The 25,360-nt window shown below is 36.7% G+C and overlaps 1 protein-coding gene across 3 annotated transcripts in view; it reads left to right on the forward strand.

The window, feature by feature from the left end:
* Positions 1-25,358, forward strand: part of Naa15 (N-alpha-acetyltransferase 15, NatA auxiliary subunit) — an 88,665-nt gene extending 63,307 nt beyond the window's left edge. Inside the window, exons 12-20 of one of the 3 annotated variants that reach the window (XM_004854985.4) lie at positions 1,031-1,183; positions 2,499-2,627; positions 3,719-3,932; positions 8,156-8,349; positions 13,623-13,731; positions 14,477-14,575; positions 20,044-20,190; positions 21,233-21,330; positions 22,581-25,358. In XM_004854985.4, coding sequence (XP_004855042.1) covers positions 1,031-1,183; positions 2,499-2,627; positions 3,719-3,932; positions 8,156-8,349; positions 13,623-13,731; positions 14,477-14,575; positions 20,044-20,190; positions 21,233-21,330; positions 22,581-22,781 — 1,344 coding nt within the window. In that variant the 3' untranslated portion in view covers positions 22,782-25,358. Of the gene's footprint in view, positions 1-1,030; positions 1,184-2,498; positions 2,628-3,718; positions 3,933-8,155; positions 8,350-13,622; positions 13,732-14,476; positions 14,576-19,482; positions 19,658-20,043; positions 20,191-21,232; positions 21,331-22,580 lie in introns of those variants that run through there. The other 2 variants (XM_004854986.4, XM_021236505.2) reach the window with 2 other exon arrangements.
* Positions 25,359-25,360: the final 2 nt, after the last annotated feature.

The following is a 25,360-nucleotide window of genomic DNA, read 5'->3' on the forward strand; positions in this document are numbered from 1 at the left end:
TGACATGTATGATGCAAGAAAACATGGAATAAAAAGTACATTTCTCAGCTGATTTCTTCTAATATTATCATGGCTATGCTTATTTGATTACCTAGCTACACGTGTATCTACACATATGTGAGGCTATTTATGCATATGTTCTCATGTATTTTTATATATCTGGTTATTCTCTTTGGGTGAATAAGAGTATGTTAATCCAAAGGTAAGTTATTTGCTGTAAACTGTATTTTGATTAATAATTTAGTATGATCACATATCAGTATCTGATGAAATGAAACTGCAAAGATTTCATTATTTTTGACTCTCTAGTTCCTGGCCTCTGCCTGAGACTCTCCAGTTAGATGATCTGGCATCATCTTAAAATTGGCTCTTTTCTATCTTGTTGCAAATAAAATTTAGTAATCAAAGCTGTTGAGGGAATAGTTGTAAAACAGTGATTTATTTAGCAAGAAAATTATGAAATTGAGTATATGTTAAGTTGTAGTTTGGTGGTAGAGTGTTGCTGGGGATTGAAAACAGAGCCTCAAGCACACTAGGCGGGTACTCTGTCGCTAAGCTACATCCCCAGCACTTTAAAAGCCAGGTTTTGCTCATTACTTTTGTAGTCGTGCTACTACTTAGATGAGTTTGAGTGAGGATCATTGGGAACTGTCCATTAATGGTCCCAGTCACTAATGTTTCCAGGGTCCTTTGGATAGAAAGTGGCCATCATTTTACCTGCATTGAATTGTGTTGTTCTTAAAGGCTTATATTATCATTTACTCTTTAATTTAACAGTCATTTTTGAGTATTTACTATGTGCCAAGTATTGCTGTACATGATAGATACAACATTAAAACAAGTCTTCGTTATCAGAGAGCCAGAAAGGTGTAAGAACTTACAGAGGAATGCATGTTTCTACATTGATTAGCATCTTCACATTCTGAATAATACCTTTTCTTTCATTTATTTTAATTATCAATGGGAAGAAAGTGACCTGTCCTGTAAAATTACCATACTTACTGGTTGCTTTGCTTTTGTGCTTTATAAGCATGCTGGGAATATTAAAGAAGCTGCAAGGTGGATGGATGAAGCTCAGGCCTTGGACACAGCAGATAGATTTATCAACTCCAAGTGTGCAAAATACATGCTAAAAGCCAGTCTGATTAAAGAGGCTGAAGAAATGTGCTCAAAGTTTACAAGGGTTTGTACAGCTAATGTTCTTAATTTATGAATAAACAGGACATAGCCATGCTTGTACCTTGGTATTTTTTCTTTTTTTTTAGTACTGGGGTTGGAACTCAGGACCTTGAGCTTTTGAGGCAGGCAGTGGCACCACTGAGCTAAATCCTCAGCCCTCCTTTTTCTTCTTCTTTTCTTTTCTTTTTCTTTTTCTTTTTTTAGATAGTGCCCAATATGTATCCAGGCTGGCCTCAAACTCCCAAGTGATGGGATTACAGGTGTGTGCCATCACATCTGCCATACCTTGATCTTTTTCAGAATTTCTTTTTAATATTTTTAGTATTAGAATAGCTCAGATTTTTAAAAAACTATTTATTTATTTATTTTGGTTTTTTGAGACAGGTTCTTACCATGTAGTTCAGGCTGGCCTTGAATTCGTAGCAATCCTCCTGCCTCAGCTTGCTGAGTGCTGGCATTACAGGTGTGTGCCACTATGCCTGGCTAGTCCAGAATTTAATTAAATCACTGTATTGTCAAAAATTACAGTCAACATTAGTATAAATCATTTTCTTTCAACATAGTTATTATGATAGACTTATACATTCTGGTTTATATTGATGTATGTTTGGGGCAAGTTTTTAGAAGTTAAGAGAATTGATATTTGAGTATCTGCTAAATGCTAGTTCTCTCCTCTCTCTCTCTGTCTCTCCCCCGCCCCTTCTCCCCCTTCCCTTCTCTGTCCCTCTCTCCCTCCCTCCACAGAGTCTTGCTATGTAGTCCTGTAGTCCTGGCCTCAGCTCATGTCAGTCTTCCTGCCTCAGCTTCCCAAGTGCTGGGATTATAGCCATGTGACAACTCACCCAACCGCTAGTGTTCTTTTTCTTAAATTAATTCCTACCACTCAATTACTGTACACCTTTTGTTTAATCATTTGGAAAAATCCTATTTTTAAGTGTTTGCAAAAAGAATTTCAATTTATTTCACTTATTAACTACTTCCTTTTACTATAAAAATGATTTAAACATGGCCGGGGATTTGGCTCAGTGGTTCTGCTGCCTGCCTCACAAGCGGAAGGACCCGAGTTCGAGCCCCGGTACCAAAAAAAAAGATTTAAACACCAAAATAATATTTCCAAAGAATTTGCTTTTGGGGGTTTGTTTTTTTTGGTACCAGGGATTGAACTCAGGACCTTGCGTTTGCAAGGCAGGTGGTGGAGCCACTGAGCTAAATCCCCGGCCCTTCAGAAGAATTTGTATCAGTTGACTGTCTCCTTAAATTCGTGGTGGAATGGTGAATTTGGCAAGAAATTGACTTGAATGTTTGTGATTTTTGTGTAGGAAGGAACATCAGCAGTAGAGAATTTGAATGAAATGCAGTGCATGTGGTTCCAGACAGAATGTGCCCAGGCATATAAAGCAATGAATAAATTTGGTGAAGCACTTAAGAAATGTCATGAAATTGAGAGAGTAAGTACTTTATACATACGAATTTCTCATATTTTATTAGACATTGAGAGTTTTGGGCAAATCCTATACTTTTTTCCTGCATCTTCATAAATCACATTTTTAAAATCAGTTTTTACTTTTTCCATTTTTTTATAATGGAAATATATGCTATATTTTCAGCAGGGTACTCGTATCTATTTTTGTAAGAATTTTGTTCAAAAACCTTATGGAAATTTTGTTTTCCTGCCTGTGTATTTAGTGACTTTGGAAACTTTTGGGCATTGGTACTGCCTCTACAGTAGTACCTAAAAGCTTGTTAATGCTACAATCTTGTCTGTCTAAGGTGGAGTGGTGATGCCATATACTTTTTTTTTTTTTTTTTTTTTTTTTTGGTACCAGGGATTGAACTCGGGACCTTGCACTTGCAAGGCAGGCAGCAACATGCACCGCTGAGCAAAATCCCCAGCCCTGATGCCATATACTCTTATAACATTCAAGCTTTGAACCTTCTCACCTTTTTTTTTAATCACTTGTAATGGACTTACCTTTGTTGTGTGTTTTTCACAGATAAACATAGTTTATATAATTAAGTTTACACAGCAGCCTGATACTGTATAGCGTTCTGATGTATAGCCTAAAAAAAGAAAAGAACCCAAAAACTGTATATCATAATCACCTGCAAATTGCTCTGAATAAAAAACTCAGTGTGTAACATGAATCAGCTGTATTGCACCATTTTGTATACTAAACACTTACAGTTGATTTGTCAGAATGACCTAAGTGCGATTAAGGATGGAGTGTATGTGTGGGATTTGTGCTTCCGTTTTATTCAGTGAGGTTTGTTTTTTTGTGTGGTACCGGGGCAAGGCAGGCGCAGTGTCCTGAGCTAAATCCCTGGCCTTATTCAGTGAGTTTTGATACCTACTGTACATCATATCCTTTGGGTGGTGGCCAGTTGTATTTGATATCCAAAGTATTTATGCTGAATGACTAATATTTTTGTTTCACTAATTTTTTGGACCAGAGAAGCAAGTAATTCCAAGGATTTGTTTTTTTAGTTTTCTTAAACATTGTTATACTTCAATATAATAATAAAAAGATAATTTTGTTAGCATTTTATAGAAATCACTGATGACCAGTTTGACTTTCATACATACTGTATGAGGAAGATTACCCTTAGATCATATGTGGACTTATTAAAACTAGAAGATGTACTTCGACAGCATCCATTTTACTTCAAGGCAGCAAGAATTGCTATCGAGATCTATTTGAAGCTTCATGACAATCCCCTTACTGATGAGAATAAAGAACGTGAAGCTGACACAGGTATAATATTCAACAATTTCTTAGTATTTTTTGCTGTGATATTTTTATATACTTATGGTGTTTAGTAATGCAGTTCTTTCTGAGGTTTTTAATTGAGTTTCTTGTGGGAAGATGTTATACAAAATCAGTGGATGATGTTTTGTGAATTTCTCTAAGCAACAGAAGAAAAATAGTTTATATTTTTTAAAACAAGTTAAAGGTTTAGCAAAGATTGAGATCCTTAGCATGTAAGAAGTTTAAATTTATAAGTGTTACATTTACTATCTGATTTACTCACCTAAACTACAGTACTGTAAATTTCTAACATAATTAGTGTGGGAATACATTAGTGTTGGCTGGTAGTATAACTGGTTGTTCCTCTTTTTGAGGGGGTGTTTAGTTTGTTCTGTAGTATCTGGAATTAAAATTGCACTTTCATATTGACCTGCATCCCCAGCCCTTTTTATTATTTTTATTTTTAACTTGAAACAGAGTCTAGGTCACTAAGTTGCCTAGACTGGGCTGAAACTTTTGCTTCAGCCTTCCCAAGTGCTGGGGTTACAGGCATGCATCACCATGCCCAGCCCCTCTTTTTAGTAGTAGTTTGTAATTATCCAACTAAAAGGTGAGTATTGCATTAAATGCCATTTACCTTGGAATTAAGCTAGGAAATTTGCCAGTGATTTATTATTTGACCCTTACTTGCTTTTGAGACAGGGTCTAGCTATGTAGCCCAGGCTATCCGTGAGCTCGCTGTGTATCCCACCCAGGCTGGCCTCAAACTTGAGATAATCCTCCTGAGTGCTGGAATTATAGATGTGTGCCACCATGCCTGGCTTTTTGCTTTTTGAGACAGGGTCTCACTATGTAGTTCAGACTGTCCTTAAACTCACTTTGTACCCCAGGCTGACCTGGCTCAGCCTCCAGAGAGAGTGCTGGGATTACAGGTGTGCATCACTACACCTGGCCATTTGATCCATTTTTGACATAGGATTTTCATAGGAAGGATTTCTAGAGGGAAATCTTCCCTAGCCAGTTATCTGAGAAAGCCTCTGAATTAATGCTGTCTTGCAAGGAGGAGGATATGAATTAATTGTGTGTCTAAAGAGCGTGTGACTTACTCATTGCAAATCTGCCGTGGTGAGCTGATGCAAGTACTTTTAAGGCAGTGACAGATAATAAAGAATGTGGCCACTTGGGCCGGGAATTTAGCTCAGTGGCTCCACCGCCTGCCTCGCAAGCGCAAGGACCCGAGTTCAATCACCAGTACCAAAAAAAAAAGAATGTGGCCACCTACTGCAGCCCAAGGAGCAAATCCACACTGCAGTCTTGTTTTGGTAATAAAATTTTACTGATGCGCGTACAGCTGAGTTTAATTGCAAGAGACTCATGTCTTGCAAAGCTGAAAAGACTTAGCATCGTGACCATCACAGAAAAAATATGCTGATCCCTGGTACAGTAGCATAATAGAAAATACCTATAGACTTTGCTGTCAGCATGAAGGAGATCTAAGTCCTTACTCTGGTTTTTACTATCACTGTGATTGACATTTCTCAGAACTCTGCAACCTCAGTTTTCTCATAGGTTCCTCCCTGAGTACCCTTCAGGATTGGTTTCAGGCCCCTCTTTAAATGCCAAAATTCATTTGATCAGAGGTAGTTGAATCTGCAGTGTGAATGCTGAACCCATGGATATATATTATACTCTAATCCATGGGGTTGTTGAGAACGTTAAACAATGTGTACACTATCTAGCTTGTAGCAAGAATGAAAATGATGTAGCAGTTATCTTTTTTTTTTTTTTTTGGTACCGGGGATCGAACTTGGGTCCTTGCGCTTGTGCAGCAGGCTGCGAAACCACTGAGCTAAATCCCCAGCCCTGTAGCAGTTATCTTACAAGTCAGTAAAAAGCATTTGTTTAGCCATGTATTAATAGTCTTGTGTTTTCAGAATGTAATTTTTTCATCCTTATTTGAAATGTTCTTTTTACTATTAAGGGATTCTTCATGCCAAATATGGTAACACATACCTGTAATCTCAACAACACTCAGAGAGGCTAAGACAGGATGACCACAAATTTGAGCCCAGCTAGGGTAACTTAGCAAAACACTGTCCCAAAATTTTATAAGGGTGTAGTGGAATGGCTGGGTGTATACCGCAGTGTGAAGGCCCTGGCTTCAGTCCCCAGAGCCAGAAGAGTTAGGAGATGGAGTACATCCTTTACCAGGAAAAAGAAAAACAGATATATTTGGTTTTGGCAGTTGTAAATTTATTCCTGGATAGTAAATTATGCCCAAATCTAGCCACTTAAAACAATCATTTCTGTAGCTCAGGAATTCAGCAGTGCCTGGGTGGTTCTAGCTTAGGGTATCTTTTAAAGTTGTAGTTAAGATTTGGGCTGAGCCTGCAGTGTTTGAACTAGGGCAGAAAGGTCTTTTCTAGGTGACTCACTCATGTCTGGCTGTGGCAAGAGGCTTTGTTAGTTTTTCTGTAGAGTTTCTAGAGTTCCTCAAGATGTAGTAGCTAGCCACGACAGAACAAAGACAAAGCCACGTAACTTTTTAATGTTTCATATCCTTGATGTGAAATCCTGTAACTTTCTTTACATCCTAATTAGGCTGAAGAAAGTTACCTGGTGCAACTTATACTTAAGCAAAAGAATATTTGGGCATATTTTTAGCTGCCACAGTGTGCATTTTAGCTACAAATTGCTTGTATTATATTGTATTTATTTATTTTTGTTTTTTTGAGACGGCCTCGCTCTGTAATTCAGGGTAGCTCTAGAATTCACTATGTAGCCCAGGCTGGCCTCAAACTCATGGTAATCCTCCTACCTCCAGCCTCTTGAGTGCTGGGATCACAGGCGTGTGCCACCATGTCCATGCTACTCCCTGGTTCCAGTTTTACTTACATTTTTTTTTTTTAGCAGTATCCCACTTCTTTATACCAAAATCTGCATTGATTATTTATTGCTACAAAACAAATTACTTAAAAGCCTAGCAGCTTTAAATGACAGACATTATTTGACTGTTTCTGTGGGCCAGGAATTGAATCATTTAACCATAAGATTCTGAAGACTCAGGGTCTTATAAGGAGGTTGAAGTCAGGGTGACAGGATGTTGAAGGAAGACCTGGGTTGGAGGATCTGCCTCTAAAATGGACAGTGGGCCTTCGTTGGGCCACGTGGGTCTTTCTTTCCATATGGTCCCTCTGCGTGATCCAAGAGAAGACAAGAAGACTCCCCGGGACTTTTGAGACTGAGCCTTAAGTGTTAGATACTTTCATTTGTAGTGTGTTCTATTCTTGGCTCGGGAGTCACTAAGTATAGGCTTCACCTTTTTTTTTGGTACCAGGCATCAAACTCAGGACCCTGAGCTTGCGAGACAGGCATGATGCCACTGAGTTAAATCCCCAGCCTAGGCTTCACCTTTTAAAGGGAAGAATTTGTAGGCATATTTTGAAATTACTACAGAGGTGATGTTTTAGAATATTTTTTCATTTTTCAATATTAACATGTGCTAACGAAATATACCCTGACTAAACATACTGTTTTCAGATTTCTTGCTCAAAATCTAAACAATATACAACTTTCACTTTATTGTAACATGTTTGTTGGTGATTTCCAGTCTTTCTTTTGAGAAATTCTTACTACCCTAAGGATAGTAACATTCTATACCAGTATAAAATTTATCATGGTTATTAATTCTGTCAACAAATACTTGAATGTTTTTTATATGCTTGGCTTGCTGCTAGGCCTTGAGAATTCAAAGTTATGAGTAAGACAAGATAACATCTCCCAAGGAGTCCATGATCTAAGAGATTGATATTCCAATAAAATATATGATCAGCAGAAATACATTAGGCGTAGAAAACAGTAAATAACTGGATTAGGCAGATTAGAGAAAGCATAATTTAAGAGAGAGCATAGTCCAAAGCCATAGAGATAGGTAACAGCATGCTATGGTCATAGAATTGCAAGTAGTTTCATATTGCTGGAGGAAGTCAGGTGCTTTGCTGTGGCTTGTTTACATGTATACCCTACCTGGTTTTTCAGAACATCTTTTCTAAAGAGATTCTATTTGCTATCTAATGTGGGCCATTAAAAGGCTAGACATATATGGGTACATTTACATGCATACCATGCAGTACTTTTTTATGGGAATTTGGGAGTATTAAAAAGTAGTAGTTGATAATTACTAATCTGATTAACATGTTTATAATTTTGTGAACACTCACTGCCTGCAGCAAACATGTCTGACAAAGAGCTAAAGAAGTTACGTAATAAACAAAGAAGAGCTCAAAAGAAAGCCCAGATAGAAGAAGAGAAAAAAAATGCAGAAAAAGAAAAGCAGCAGAGAAATCAGAAAAAGAAGAAGGATGACGATGATGAGGAGATTGGAGGTCCAAAAGAAGAACTTATCCCAGAGAAACTGGCCAAGGTACTTAATAATAATAGTGCTTAGCACAGCTGGCTGAAATTTCATGGCCAGCTGCTATCATTTTAATACCATCCTATTTAATCAATGTGATTATAGATTTTACAGCCAAAAGTCATTTTTACTTTTGTTTTTATTTTATTTATTGTTTCTGATCTTATTTCATATTTGAACTTAAAGTAATGATTTTGTTCCATAGTAGTCTAGGATGGCCTAGTGGGAATAGTTTTTGCTTTTGAGCCATTCTGATCTGGGTTCAGATATTAGATCTTAGCCTTGCACTGTGGGTCACTCTGTCTAACCTCTTTCATGGCTTGCTTATCTATGAAATGGAACAAAGAAAAATCTTTAATAAGAGAAAACATGTATGTGACACATCTGGTATCTGTTATAAGTGGTAACATGAAAAATTTTATATCTAGGCTAAATTGAGTATGTTATAAGCTAAGGACTATATGTGTATCTTTCACTTATCCATGTGGTCAACTTACAGTATTTTCTTTACTGGCCTTCCTTATTTGAACCTGGTATCTTAAAAGCCCCTAAATATTTTCCTTGAATCTGATCTGCTGGGTGTTTTGTTTCTTTGTTTTGTTTTTGGTAGGGGTCGGGGTTTACTGGGTACTAAACCTTCACACTGAGCTACATATTCAGCCCTTTTTAAAAATTTTGAAGCAGGGTCTTGCTAAGTTGTCCACTCTGGGCTGTAACTTGAAATTCTTTTGCTTCAGCTTCTCAAGAGTGCTGACCTTACAGATGTGCACTACCATTCCTGGCTATGACCTGCAGTTTTTATCTTTTGAGCTGAAAAACCAAGGTGTCTATTATTATGTGATCCATTTTGAATAATAACACAACTATACACTTGTGCACTTTCTTTTGAGTCTTGACATCCTACTCCATGTGAAAATAATTGCATAATTCAATTATGTTAAAGCAATATAGTAAAACCATTCTTTTAAACTTTAATTTTAACCTTAAAATTTTCTTGTCTGCTATTTTCTTGTCTACTTTCTAACAAAAATTGTAATTCCAAAAAGAGCTGGAGAACATGTTTAGAATTATACCTGAGCCAGGTAGTCGGTAACAACTCATAAACATTGAAATATTGATATAAGAAATCTAGAAAAATCTAAGTTGAATTTCACACAAATATATTGCCATCTTTTTACAAATGTATAACCACTAGGAACAAAGATAGATATCTTTTTATTGTTGAATTTCCTGGGAGAGTATACAGGAAATCAAAGAAACAGAAAATTGACTGTTCAGGCCTCATGGAGAATTGCAAAGTCGTCCAGAACATATTAACTGTAGGGATCCTTCCATATCCTTGTATAGGTTTTGAAGATGTATCTCTATTGTTTACTCACTCTGCAATAAAGAGTCTTCTACAGAGTAGTTTTTGTTTTGTTTTGTTTTGTTTTTGAGACAGGGTCTCGCTTGCAGGTCAGGCTGTCCTTCAGCTCACTATGTAGCCCAGACTGGCCTCTACCTCAAGTGATCCTCCTGCCTCACACAGTACAATTTTTATACCAGTTCGCCAAGGAGACTCAGGCTATCCTTCTGCTCAGGCTAGTATGGTTGTCTTTGAACCTGATTCCAAGCTGTAGACTTACTTGTAGCTAGCATTGCTAAGTCTCAGAACAAAATAATACCTACAGAAAATGTTTCTAACTGCTTTGTTTGGAACAAGCGTAGTGGAAGGCACCCCTTTCATAAATTGTTCCTCATTTCCTACTAGTACTGTTCTAGCCCGAACCAACATATGACCATTCTTTGTTGTCTTTCTCCATGATAGCCTCCATACTCACTCACCCCCAGTGTAGTAGCAGTGTAAGATTACACCAGACTGTCATAACTTAGAGTGACATTGTAGGCTATTTTTAAAGTTGTCTATCAAATCTTGATTTGTAGTCTATCATGGCCCTTTTATGTCATCCTGTATGTCAGCACTCTTCTCTGTGCTAAATGGCAAGTTTAACCACTTCAGGAAGGAATATATATACCTTACATGTATGCAGTATTTCCACAGAGAAAGGAGAAAAAACTGAAAAGAGATAGTGAGTTAAGCATTCAGTAAACTAAGCATAAATCTAAGGTCTTTTTTTTTTTTTTAAACCCAGGAAGCAATGAACTATGTCCCCATTCCTTTTTATTTGATTTTGAGACAGTGTTGTGCCAAATTGCTGAGGCCGACCTTGAACTTGGGATCCTCCTGCTCTGCCTCCAGGATTACTGGTGTGCACTATCAAGCAAGGCATGGTGGCACATGCCTGTAATCCCACTACTTGGGAGGCTGAGGCAGAAAGATTTCGCCACAAGTTCAAGGCCAGCCTGGGCTACATAGTGAGTTCAAGGCCAACCTGAACTGCATAGTGAGACCATTTGAAAAAAAAAAACCCAAAAATAAGTGTGCACTATCACACCTGGCTTAAATCTGAGGTCTTGATGGGAGCTCTGTCACTTGTTTCTGTAATTTATCATGAGCTGGTGGTTGTATTTATGAGTTTCCTCACATACTTTTCATCTTAATATTTCCCTTCACATCTTTCTTCAAGGGCTGTAAGTTCTTAGTATTTTTCCTGTCTGTATAGGGTTTAATAATTTTAAACTTTTCTTTTACTATGCTGGTGGTATAGAGAGATACATTCCTGTACAATATATCTTAATATAGGGATTAGATTTTAAGTCAGTTTATTGTAAATTTGAAAATCGCATGTGATTAAAATTGTCTTGGAAATTTGTTAAATTGTCCAAGTACAATGCATTCCCATCCTACATGCATTTAATTTGAGTGAATTAAACTCAGTGTGACTGACTGTAATTTTTAAAAACACAAGACAGAGAAGACTATATATAAAGTTGGCAATTCAGTGTTCCACTCAGTGAACATGGGACCCCAGCTCTGTAGGAGATGGGAGGCATGACTGACATCTGTCTCAGTTCTGGTATACCCCTTTTCTTGTGAACATTTTGCTACAGTGATTTTGGGACTTAAATTTAAATATTCATTTCATACAAATAATGCAAAGTAACAATTGTTCTATCTGCCCATCTCTCCTTTTGTGTGTGGTTTTTTTTTTTTTTTTGGTACCGGGGATCGAACTCAGGACCTTGCGCTTGCGAGGCAGGCGCCAGAACCACTAAGCTAAATCCCCAGCCCCCCATCTCTCCTTTTAACTTAAAGGGCTTTTCAAGGGTAGTTTTGACTTTTTCTTTTTACTTCAGCACTGATTTTAGAGTCTCATTCCTGTTTGCATGCTTTTCTATATAGAACCCTGACTTCATTAAGTGCATAAAGGCAAATCATGCTTTCTTTCTTTTTTTTTTTTTTTTGGTACCGGGGATCAAACTCAGGTCCTTATGCTTGCGCAGCAGGCGGTGAAACCACTGAGCTAAATCCCCGGCCCAAATCATGCTTTCTTTTATTGTGATTATGCATATATAGTAAACGTTTAGATTAACCCAGACAAAATATCATCTGTAAAAGGCACAGAGAATGAGACTACATATGGGAACAGCAGACCCAGGTATCCTTTGGGGGCATATATTCTACTTTTCATTTTTTATTTTATTGTATTTTTTTTTTTTTGGTACCAGGAATCAAACTCTGGTCCTTGCGCTTGCGCAGCAGGCGGCGAAACCACTGAGCTAAATCCCCGGCCCATATTGTAGTTTTTAAATTTAAGACATAATTAATTTCTGTTTTCTACCTTAAAGTTCAAGTACTTTATTTTACCACATAATGATACATAATACTTGTATTGATCCATCTTCCCATATTTCCCCAATAGTAAATTATCCTGTCAACACAGTGTCCCTCATTTGGTCGATATCCTTAGAAACATGAAAAGCTTGATATAATTGTCAATTTCAGTTATCCTTACCCTGGTAGAAACATGTCATCCCTGTGTACTATAAATTAAAACCCAGTATAGTATTAGAGTAGTAGGAGTAAGAGGCAAAATATTTACCCATGTGTGAGAAAGGCACACTTACAGAGACCCCATTTTCTTCTAGATCTTTTGGTTCTTGATTCTGTGTTATTAGAATGACAGTGCCACATTTTGTTTCTGGTTTAGAGCATGTATCTTTCAAAATAACACCATCTGGCACCGTAGCTGGTATTTTAACGGGTATTTTTATTGTCCTATAAGGGCAACTACTTTTACACATTAGGACAAGGTAAATCCCATAGGTAGCACCTCATTTACTTAACTTGGTTTTTTTTTTTTAATTCTGTGAAATAATTTTTTTTTGTTGATAACACCAGGGTTACTGCGATGGCAGGGGCCCATTGGATAGGTAGGGGAAATCCAGTTTTCCCTTAAGAGTAGATTGGTAGTGCTTCTATGAGGAGACAAGGTGAATGAATATAGCACCCAGATGTTCAGTGCACTTCTGATACGTGTGGTGGTATTTCTCCATTGTGCCCCAGTGTGCAGGGTATAGTCTTATCTTAGTACTCAGCCCAGGATTATTATAATAGCAGTTGTATAGTGAAAATTATTCCTGCCTAGCAAGGATTACATGTTTGTAACTAATGTGACATTTATATAATTAGTAAAGAATGGTAGGGACTGAGTTCTGTAAATATAAATCTATTAGACTGTGATATCCTTTAGTATAGTAGTTTACTAAAGATAGCTTGCTGTAGAATTGTAATAGAACAAAGCATGACAGAGTCGATAGTATGCTATTTTGAATAGCTGGATTATATGTCATTTTGTTTGAAGTATAAAAAATTTTCACTTAGTTTATAATGTTTTGTACAATTTCCTTCATATTCCTTTCCATCCTGTTTTATGTCCCTCTTCTGTATTTTTTGTCCCCTGAACTTACTATTTTTTCTTGGTTCTATTTTATCCACTTGGATGGCTTCTATTCAGAGATAATGTAATATCTGTGGATAAAGATTAGTTAAGAGTTCTAGACTACTTGTGGTGGCACATGCCTGTCATGCCAGCACTCTTGAAGGCTGGGGCAGGAGGATTGAAGTCAGAGCCCAGCCTGGGTGACTTGTTGAAACTCTGTCTCAAAATCAAAAAATAAAAAGGGCTTAGGATGTAGCTCAGTGCTAAGGCTCTGAGTTCAATCCTCAGTATTTGTCCCCCCCCCAGGCCCCAGAATAGTTCTGGAGTTCAGAATCTCCTATGTTTAGATATGACAGATTAAAATACAACAGTATATTTCAGGGTTGAAGTATTTTTAATAAAATAAAATCACATTCCCCAGGAATCTTCCATTTGTATAATATCTTTTATTTTCGTTAGGTTGAAACTCCATTGGAAGAAGCTATTAAATTTTTAACACCGTTGAAGAACTTGGTGAAGAACAAGATAGAAACTCATCTTTTTGCCTTTGAGATTTACTTTAGGAAAGGTAGGCAATTAGGGTACAGTGGCACTGATTTATCATTGATTGGATCATTTATTTTGGCAAATGCCAGTGCTGTTTCCTCATAGAAATGCTTGCCTGCTCAATACAGGATACTATGGTGACAGTGATGCAATGACTTCTTCCAGGATATTAAAATAATAATATATGTACTATACATGTATTAAGGATTAAGGCCAAATATGATAAGGTTCAGTGAAAGAACTGATGATTATGCGGATAAAATTAGTTAATGTAGAGAGAGTTGAGAATAATGCCTGACACATAGAAAGCTTCAAATAAATGTTAGCTCTTAGTAGCTATTTTCATAAATAGAAGACATAATCTTAGGAATAGATCTTTAAGGATACATTATGTTGCTAAAGGAAAATACGCATAAGAGGGGAGATTCTCCATCAAGAAGAGTGTTTAGTAACATTGATGTGCTTTGTACTTCCTGGAACCAGGTAAAAGATAAGTGTAGGGTCTTGGTTTTCAGGTTTAGAATACTTGGTATATGTACATACAGTAGGTGAGGAGAATTTATAGTACTGAATTGATGTGATCCAAGGGTTTCATTGAAAAACAAATTTAATGGTGCTAATTGGAGGGAAGTTGCTTCAGTCGTATGTTGTAATTCAGATGTGATTAAGCCTAAATTCACATTTTCTGTTTGTAAAATCTTGACCCTCCAAGGGAGGGCAACTTATTTTATCAAATGATCAAAATACCTTACTTTTTCTTTTTATAGAAAAGTTTCTTTTGATGCTACAATCAGTAAAGAGGGCATTTGCTATCGATTCTAGTCATCCCTGGCTTCATGAGTGTATGATCCGACTCTTTAGTACTGGTATGTTTTTTGTTTTCCATTACTGAAGTATTTCATTATAGTGGTGATAGTGCCTATATAAGTAATCTATACAATTTTTCTTGAACTCGGTCATTTTAAAGCTGGTACATATTAAATTAATGGAGGGAAAATCAGAGCTCTTTTTAGTGATGAAGGTCTTTATTTTAAGGCTACAAATTTTTTTTTTTTTTTTTTTGGTACCAGGGATTGAACTCAGGTCCTTGTGCTTGCGCAGCAGGCAGTGAAACCACTGAGCTAAATCCCCGGCCCAAGGCTACAAATGTTGACTTGATTTTGACATAGAACTATTCAGTCCAGGTATTTAAGAATCGCCTTTGAGGGTCAGGGATTTAGCTCAGTGGTTCCAGCGCCTGCCCCACAAGCGCAAGGTCCCGAGTTCAATCCCTGGTACCAAAAAAAAAAAAGAATCACTTTTGAGGGCCAGAGATTTAGCTCAGTGGTGCCACTGCCTGCCTTGCAAGCACAAGGTCCTGAGTTCGATCTTTGGTACAAAAAAATAAATCACCTTTGGTTCTATTTCTGAAACATTACATGTAAGTTGAAGTTTGTTTTTTGGGTTTTTTTGTAAGTTGAAGTTTTGAATCATTTCATTGTGTGAAGCTTCTTAGGAAATTGTTTTAAAATTCAAGGATCTCTTTGAAATTGACATCTTTTCTCCTTACTTATGTCTTGTAGATCTCAGTTTACATGGACTAGGCTTGCTTGATACAATCCTTTAAGAGTCATAAAACTGTTATTTTGAAAGCTATCTGTTTTTCAAATATTTTGACAGATTACATTAATTTTAATGTGAAGTAGAACTATGGAATTTTAAAGTTTTTTTTTTCTAATTATCTCTCATTTAAAGTTGTAAAATTTGGGACCATTAAAGACTATAAACTACTTATTCTAGGTAACAAATATTTAGTAATGAAACAAAGACTAGAGCCCAGGACTTCATATTGTTCTTTCTACTGCAGGTTAAGAATCCCTTATCTCCCTTATCTGAAATGTTTGGGACTAGAAGTGTTTCAGATTTTGGATTGGGGGGGGTTGCATGTACATGACGAGCTATCATGGGAATTGGACCCAAGTCTAAGCATGAAATTCATTTTATGTTTGATACACATAGCCTTAAGGTAATTTTATACACTATGTTTAGTGTACTTCATGTTATGGTGGCCTATCAGGTGAAAAAAGGTATAGAATTTTCCACTCGTGGTATTTTAAAAGCTCAGAAAGTTTTGGATTTTGAAAAACAGATTTCATGTTTTTGATTCGGGAAGATCAACCTGTATAAGATCAATCTACAGAATTTGGAAATAATATTAAACTAGCTATCTCATAAAAATTCTCAATGTAGGGCCAGCGATTTGGCCCAGTGGTGCTGCTGCCTGTCTTGCCAAGCGCAAGGTCCTGGGTTTGATCCCTGGTACCAAAAAATAAAATTCTCAGTGTAATAATATGACCACATTATAGAACAAAGAAATCCTATACTTACGAAAATATTAATAAAGAATTTTGTTTCCTTTTAGTCCTTTTTGTGTATTAAATATTTTTTGAAGTCATGAGTCAGAAAAGACTAAGATAATAGTTTGAATTATTAGTTGTAATAGGATAGAAGTTCTGTGAAGTTAGAAAATATCTTTTTTTTTTGAAACAGAGTTTCACTTTGTATTCCAGGCTGGCCTTGAACTCAGTAGCATCCTCTGCCTAAGCCTCCTGAGTGCTGAGATTATAGGCATGCTCCACCATGCCCAGCCTACAAAATGCTTTTTGAAATAATTAAAAGTTAAGTATTATAAGCCAGCCGTGGTGGTACACACCTGTACTCTCAGCACTCTTGGAGGCTGAGACAGGAAGAGCAAAAGTTTGAGCCCTTCCTGGGCCATGCAGTGACTTGTGAGACTCCGAAAATAAAAAATAATGAAAATACTGGGGATGTAGCTCAGGGCAAAGGGCCTTGGTTCAGTCTCCAGTAGCGAAAAAAGAGAGAAAGGTTTTTGAAACTACAAATAAAAATAGGGACATCTTTATTATGCCCTAGGATTTCTTTAACAAATATGTTTGGCGCTTAATATTTTTTAAGTCGTTAAATTATTACTATTCAAGCCTTGATTAGTATTCTGATTTATTTTGCCATTTTGAGTGGTAATTGTTTAGTAGGTAGCATTATAACCTGATAGTGAACAGTCATTAACCTTACACAAAATATGAACATTTACTCCCCAAATTATTAACAATGCCAGCTATCCTGAGACCCTAGGGTGACCTAGGCCTCTTTTCAGTACCTTTTATAACCACTGGTAAGTACTTAATCCGTGATAAGTTAATTGAGTGAACCAAACATTTCAGTTTTAGAACGCTAGAGGACCCAAATCAAAAGTTCTTATTTTTCAGCTGAGAATGGTGGTTCGCCCCTGTAATCTCAGCACTAGAGAGGCTGAAGCAGGAAGATTGATGTATGTTTGAGGACAGCCTGGGCTGTATAATGAATTCAGTGCCAGCTGAACTACATAGTGAGACTCTGTCTCAAAAAACAATCAAAAAGAGCCAGGCATGGTGGTGCATACCTGTCACTTGGGAGGCTAAGGCAGGAGGATTACCATGAGTTCAAGGCCACCCTAGGCTACATAATGAGTTCAGGGTCAGCCTGAACTACAAAGTGAGACCCTGTCTTAAACTGCCCCCCCCCACCAATTTTTTTTAAAAAATCTTTTCATTCCCAATCCTTCATCGATTACTACTTCCTTGATTCATGAGATATTTTATCATGGAAGATAATTGTGTAATCTAAGGTTTTTGCTTCCCTGAAACCTCAGTAATTTTTTTTGTTAATTTCATCATTTTCAAAGACTTCCTAGATAGATTTTTTTTTCTCTGCCCACTAGTCTTTAACAGTAGTTGGTTATGAATCTATGGTATTTGAGATTGCTCCTTTTCTTGAAAATACAAGTCAAATTTCATTATATATAATTCCAAAGGACGTAATTTTTACTGCGGTGGACTTGGGGGAGGGGCAGTGATGTCATCCTGGAAGTTGTACGTAAAATCTGCATAATTTTAAATGAGTGGGTTTCAGTCAGGTGCAGTGGCTCAGGCCTGTAATTCTAGCCCTGATGGAGGATGAGACAGTAGGGTCACAAGTTCAGGCCTCACCTGGGCAATTTAGCAAGGCCTTGTCTCAAATATAAGAAATAAAAGGGACTTGGGTTGTAGCTTAGTGCAGAGGCCCTAGGTTCACATCTCAGTATTGCCAGAAATTTGAGGGGGGCATCAAACTTTTTGTGAAATTGCTAAATGAGGAAATAGTTTTGCAAACATTTGTTAAAGTTAGGAGACTTTATCTATATATGCACATCTATAGATTTGTTTTTACTTTTGTGAGTTTTATTGTTAGGAATTTTGGTTTTTCTAGGGAGATTATTTAATCTGAGGAAAATAAATTAAGAAGATATTGAAAACAGTAAAGGGGTCCTCCAGCTGTCGTGGGAAGTGTGCAGTTACTTTGCCATCTACATAGTGTCCTAAAGCCATTTCAGGCTTACCAACAAGGACCATGGAAATCATTTTTTATTTTATAGAAGATCTGTAAATTTTGAGGCAATGTTCATTGTAGTTGACCACAGTTTAACACCTTTTCTTCTGATTTTTCTCTCCTCTGAAAAACAAGTGTTGATAATTTGCCAAAGGTGAACTAGTACAGCCCTAATGGATGCACAACAGGGCTGTAATTAGTGTGTCTCACTGGCGGCTGGCTTGAACCACTGGTGGTACTTGGATGACTATCCCATCAGGCAGCTTTTTATTAATTTTGTTTTTGGTTTTTTTTGGTACCAGGGATCGAACTCCGGGACCTTGTGCTTACAAGGCAGGTGCCAGAACCACTGAGCTAAATCCCTGGCCCTATTAATTTTATTAGACTGGTAGAAGACCAGTAGAAGTGATTAGATCTGTTAGTATAGTAGTACAAGTCTCCCAATGGGACAGTCACGCATGCACCAATGGTGGTTCAAGCCAGTGGGAACTGTTAAATTCTTTACCTAATATCTCATCTACTTGAGCCATTCATTTCTATAGGATATTAGAAAAAAATGCTTCTTAATCAATGAATTATTCAATTAGTAGACACATGTATGATATTTTACCTAAATATTTACTACTCAGAATTCAGTGTTTTTGTTTTGTTTTGTTTTTTGGTACCAGAGATCAAACTCAGGACCTTGCACTTGGGAATTGTGGTTTTTTAAACTTAAGGTAATGATCCATTTGTGGGATAATGGAATCAGTTATTAATGGATTGTTACTAGCATTTGAAAAATCTCAGATGGAAACAGAACCATGTAGAATATATCAGCATGCATTGCACATGGTATGAATATAGGATGATATATATTTTTCACAGTACCAATACTTGAATGCATTCAAAATTTGAAAGCCACCACCATTTTCTTTTTTTTTTGGCGGTACCAGGCGTTCAACTCAGGACCTTTTTGCTTATGAGGCAGGTGTGGTGCCACTGAGCTAAATCCGTGGCCCCTTACCATTTTCTTAACCTTAAGGAAAGTCTTACTGGTTTCAAACTATGACAAAAATAGTAACTACAGTTGACTGAATATCTCTTACATAATTAGCACTTCACACAGTAGCTTTTCCTTACTGTAATCCTAGGTATAGCCATCACTCCATCTTATAGATCGTGAAGTAGGTTCAGGGAGGTTATGACTTCTTCAAACCCAGATTCACAGCCAGGTCTGTCTGGATCCCACACTTGGGACAGTCTGTAGATACCATAGTAACAATGAAACCAAGCATAACTTGGATTTAGACCAGAGGGATTGGGGTCTACTTTTTCTTCTCCAAATCCCAAGCCTGGGAATATGATGACTACAGTGTATTTATTACAGGAAAATGCTTTGGTGGTCCTTTGGAGTTTATTATAAGGTAAATAGCTCAATTCACATAGTTCCTGAAGATAAAGGTCAGTGAAGTCAACCATGTTTTTATTTTTGTTTTAATTAATTCATGTGCCTTACTTGGGTATAGAGGAAGAAGGAGAGGGTGAGGCAAACTGTCTTCAGCACTGTGTACTTCCTGTGGCATTATTTACCAGACAGACGTTGCCAACCCCTACTTCACAGACCTCACACTTGAGGTGGGGGCAACCCTAGGGGCTTAGAAGGCTGTGGAATTACTTGTACTTTTTTTTCTTTTGGTAGTTCCTGTACTTTCTGGAAATGAATCATCTGTCAATAAAATTCTTTCAGTGCTTTTAAAAAAAATCATTAAATTGTTCTTCTGACACATATACTTTTTATTTATATTAGATAGGCTTTTTAAATGTTGAGTTATCAGTGCAGGTTATTCAATTTTTGTACATAATTGCTGTGTTTCATTGTCCTCATCAAGTAGTTCACTACTACAAACTTTATCTGACCACTAAGAGATTTTGTTTTCAATTTATTCAGCAGTGAGTGAAAGTAAAGACTTACCTGATACAGTTAGAACAGTATTAAAACAAGAAATGAATCGTCTTTTTGGAGCAACGAATCCAAAGAATTTTAATGAAACTTTTCTGAAAAGGAATTCTGATTCATTGCCACATCGATTATCAGGTAATCACTTTATTTTTGTCTTTCTCTTGGCCTCTTTGACTGCAGTCATTAGTGGGTCCATGACAAGGTGTGGTACATGTTTAGTTCAGAAGAGGTAGTAATATGCATATGTTTCATCTCAATCTTATGAAAATAAGCAGTTTACAATGCTTCCTATATGTTTTAGAATTTCTTTAGACAGAGTTGTTGCTATCAGTCAAGATCAGTCCTTTCTACTCATTTAGCATTGGCATTACAAAGGAGTAAGTGTAACTGAGTGAAAATGTAAATGACCAAAGGAGGTGGAGCTTGCTTGCTCATTCTTCTCCCTCTCCTTGTGCTTGTAAAATTCACTCCATGTGACCATCATCTTCCATTTCTCATGGTTATATAGGTATCTCTTGCCAGTGCTAAAGACCTGAGACCATCTCACAGTTCACTGAAAATCTAAGGCAAGGGTCTATCTATGCCCAAGAGCCAGCCTTTACTTTGTGGGACCATGTGTGTGGTGCTTTAGTAATGTGCTTGTGAACACCTGGCTAAGACCCCCAGTACCTTTGTTTGCCTTTCTGGAAGCCTGCATTCAGCTTTTTGTCTCATACCATTAAGGTTGTGTACCTCTCTCCTCATCTCCCTGTTCCCCCTTGGCATTTAATGAAGTATTTTCCTCACCACCAAATTATTATGTTTAGTTTAGAAAGAAAGCTATCCATGGTCCCACTACCGAAAGGCAAGTATTACTAGATTGTGTGCTTTCATCTCTTAGACTGTGTACATTTTACTAATACACATTATTAATGCACATTTTAGTAATATATTTTGTTGCCAGTAGATACCCATAATAATTACCTTAATCTGTTCTCCTATGGACAGTATTTCTCAGGCTTTTGATTTACGTGTATTTGTTTTTTAGATAATAGTGTCTTCAATGGCTCCTCCTATTTTTCTGATAAATTGCAACATTTTGTGTGCACATACCTTGCATTTTATATTTGAATGAGTAGAGGAGAAGATACTGGGTTTACTTAAAATGAAACTGATTTCCTTTTTTCCTCTCATTTAGCTGCCAAAATGGTATATTATTTAGATCCTTCTAGTCAGAAACGAGCTATAGAGTTGGCAACAACACTTGATGAGTCTCTTGCTAACAGAAACCTCCAGGTAAAAGTTTTTAACAGTCTCTCTGTAAGAAACCTACCTTTTCTCTTCTCACCACGAGGAATACTTTTTCTCTGTATTTATGTGTACTGTTTTCCAAATCATTATGAATCTGTATCAGAAGCTAATCTTGAATTTAGGACTATTTGCATGTGCACAGTGGGGTACACATGCACACCAAGCTAAACTCTGTAGTTATTTTTGGGTTTTAAATTCATTTATCTGTGTGTTTCTGAGCAAGCATTTGTCTCAGTGAAGATTCTTGACATATTTAAAATGTATTTAACAGCGACCAAGTTAAAAAACTTAAAAATAAAATATATATGACTATGTGGCAAATGTTGATTCTAGTTTGAAAACAGAATAGATACCTCATTATAATACTGTACATGCTTAAAGATAGTTTAATATATTCATTTAGTAGCAAATGAAGACAATAACTTTAAGAAAGAAAAATTGAACCAGTTAGTTGATAATTTTTGTACCATTCAGATTAGAAACTATATTTAAGGTCTTCTGTAGGCTGGCATTTTATAAGGCATTATATATCAGAAACTAAGTAATGTTTTCTAACTGAAAAGATTTAAGAAAGCCAAGGTCCTGAGTTCGATCCATGGTACCAAAAAATAAAAATAAAAAAAGATTTAAGAAAGAGAATATGAAAAATACAAGTCAACATGAATCATCTAAAAATATAACAAATTGAAAAATATATATAACAAATGCAAGAAATGCAGGTTTCATCCCCAGTAGTGCTCTCTCCCCATTTCAAATATAAGAATCAGACTTATTTGGGAAGTTGTTGAATCACTGATTTTTATAAACTTTTTTTATAGTTCTATTGTTTGAACTTAGGGCTAAACAAACAGCCTAACACTGAACACATCCTCAGCCCATTTGTTCTTGCATGTAATCACTGTGTTTGAGACGGTTTTCTACTTAGTTGTTGGATATTCCTTAAGATACTCCATAATTTTATTACAGAGCTGAAAAACAGTGTTTGATTTTGCTGGATAACTCTAAACCTCCAAAACTTAAAAGATCTGCATGTGGTAATTGCCATCATAAAATTTCACATTTACATACAGGACCAGGCTGGGCTCTGAGGTACAGTTAGTCCCCATGGAGCAGGAATAAATGTCTTTGTTTTTCTGAATATGTCCATTTTTATCTTAAATTGGAAATCTGTCAATGTTGAAATTCACAGTAAAAGCTTTTCTCAAGTTTTAACATGCTATTTTTTCTTTCTTTAGACTTGTATGGAGGTATTAGAAGCCTTGTGTGATGGTAGCTTAGGAGACTGTAAAGAAGCTGCTGAAGCTTATAGAGCAAATTGTCATAAGATTTTCCCTTATGCTTTGGCTTTCATGCCTCCTGGATATGAAGAGGATATGAAGATCACAGTTAATGGAGATAGTTCTGCAGAAACTGAAGAACTGGCCAATGAAATTTGAACATCATTAAACAAGCAAATGGAATGACTTTGGACCATATCTAGTGTATAATATTTTTGTCACGCACCTGCTGCATTGCTCTAACTTACACAGAATGAGAGGAGTAAATGTTCTTGCCTTCAAATAGTGTTTTACATTTTTTATCCTGCTGAAAAAGTATATATAAAATATCTAACATTACAGGATATAGGTTCAGTTTCTTAAAAAATTAAAAAGCTGCTAAAATTGAGGGGTTAAAAAACGATACCTTGTCCTATTCCTACCTACCCAGCCATGTTTTTAAACTAATTTATATACAATCTGGAGGCTGTTACAGCTAACAAAGCAGGTGTGTGGCAGAAATATTACCTTAAATTTGTCTTGTGAGATTTTACTCTATCTCAGACAGCATACATGCTGTTTTAGCACTGGATTCTTTCACTGAGCACAAAGAGTTGTTGGGGCTTTAGCATCTGACTGATTTTGTTACGGGGTTGATTCTGACCATAGGAAGTATGCAATGTGAATCACTATTTACAGAGAAACCTACAACAGATGGCTTGATGTTGTAGAAACCGGGACATATAGATACCAAGCAGGATTATAAGAAACCTAGAAGGTGTTCAGTATGCTTGTTGTGTTGTACATGATCAGTTCGGTGTTCTTGTACCACAGTTTTTAACTGAAGGAACCAGTTGGAACAATCTCAATTTTAACTAAAACTTGAAGAACTAAAATAACAATGCAAACCTTTCAGCATTGTTTTGGCCAAACTTGTTAAAACTGTAATGCAAGAACCAAATGCACTGTGATGTGGCACCAACTAATTAGCAAGCATGATTTTTCACCCAAGAGTGAAAAAAAGGAAAATCTACCATGGCTTGAAGTTAAAGAACAGAACTCCTGACTACCATTCTATGACTGATCAAGAGACTAATAGTTTAAAACCTCAGCAGGCCTTGTTCACGATATGCAGAAAAAAAAGTGCTGCAGTTTAGATACCTCTGGAATTTTTCCACAGTGTCACAGGTTTGTAATACTTGAAGCCCTACATTTCTAAGAATATATTTCTTGCTCAGTTGTTTCAGGCAAGCCCAAGACTTTGTAATTTTTAAAGGGCCCAAGTTTTTTGTTTTTTGGTTTGTTTTTTTTTTTCCCCAGTAACAGACCAGCTTCTTTTTCCTGCAGTTCCAGATGTAATTTCTTTTTTGTTGTCAAACATAAGGTACCAAATATGATGCAATAAATTGTTTTGAAAAACACTTGTGTGAATATTTCCACTAATCTGTGTTGGGCTTCTGTGAAAGTACACAGGTGGAAACAGAGGTGCAAGCCAGAGGCACAGTAATGTACTGCGAGGCCAGTACAGATGGGAGCTTTTTGGAGTGCGCTGAGTGCTGGTGTCAGTGAAGTTCTGTAATGAAGCAGAATGCTGCTCCTGCGCTACGATTTCATTGAGGGCTAGAATGGTGGCAGGTACTATGAATGTAATTCATAATCTGAAAGGAAAACCAGAAACTGCTAATTTGATTGGGAAAATGAGCCTTAAACCTGTCAAACCTGTACACTGAGAACTAGCCTCAGGCTCAATATTCTCATTGCATTTGCAAGATTTGAGCAAATAAGATTAAGTAAAATAAATCAGTTGTATATATAATGGAACTTTTTGTAGTACTTTTAGTTTATAGAGTATGTACTCTAAAGGGAGTTTTCAGAAGACCCAGTCATTTTATTGATTCTTTCATAGTACATGACCTGCATTCCACATCCCAGTCTAACACTTTAGTGATGTACAGAGACATACAAACTGAACTCCAGTGCTTTGTTTTATTAACTGGCCCTGTCTCAGGAACATCTTAACAGATGGCAAATTTTTAAAAACTCACAAAAAATAACAAAACAATTTTAAAACTTCTGTTTTTTTTTACTTCTCCTATGAGTGGCAACTGAAGTTCTTACTGTTGGGAAAGAACACTAGTGCTACCTCTGCCACTAATGCGGTGTTTGGAGGAGGCACCAGCCATATAATAGGGGGTGTATGTGTGAATTTTGTTTAAACTCTACTGTATATTGAAATGAAATTCATCTATCTGTCTTGACTGTTCAAATGATGTAGACTGTCTTAGAATGAATATTCTGAAATACTCAGAACTCTAAATGGAGATGCCACCCTTGAGGAGCTAAATTCCTAACATGTATATTGTATTCCAACCCAATTTTACTGGAACTATTGAATAAATCTTTTATTTTCTTTCAGGTTTACTTGATAGTGGATACATTGTCTGGTGTCAGCAGACCTTGACTGGGTTCATTTTATGTCCAGGCATCACCCCTAAAGCATTGTACTGTAGCGCCTTGCTCTGAGTAGTATCAACTGAATCATCTCACGTTTGCTTCATTCATTCTATTATTTTCAAATGATACTGTGGGGGGGAAACAGGGTTAGAAAAAACAAGTGGGAAAAAATGCAGTGATGTAATTTAAACAAGTGCCTTATGTTTATTGCTAAGAACTGGTGTTATCAACCCTTTTGATAAGAAAGGGTCCCTCGACCTGTATTAACATAGGAAAGTAAAGTTCTTTTTGTTTTTCTTTATATT

This window comes from Heterocephalus glaber, unplaced genomic scaffold (genome assembly GCF_053883595.1).
Source record: "Heterocephalus glaber isolate CG9 unplaced genomic scaffold, H.glaber_assembly_v1.0 deba00001586, whole genome shotgun sequence".
In the NCBI taxonomy this organism is placed as follows: domain Eukaryota; kingdom Metazoa; phylum Chordata; class Mammalia; order Rodentia; family Bathyergidae; genus Heterocephalus; species Heterocephalus glaber.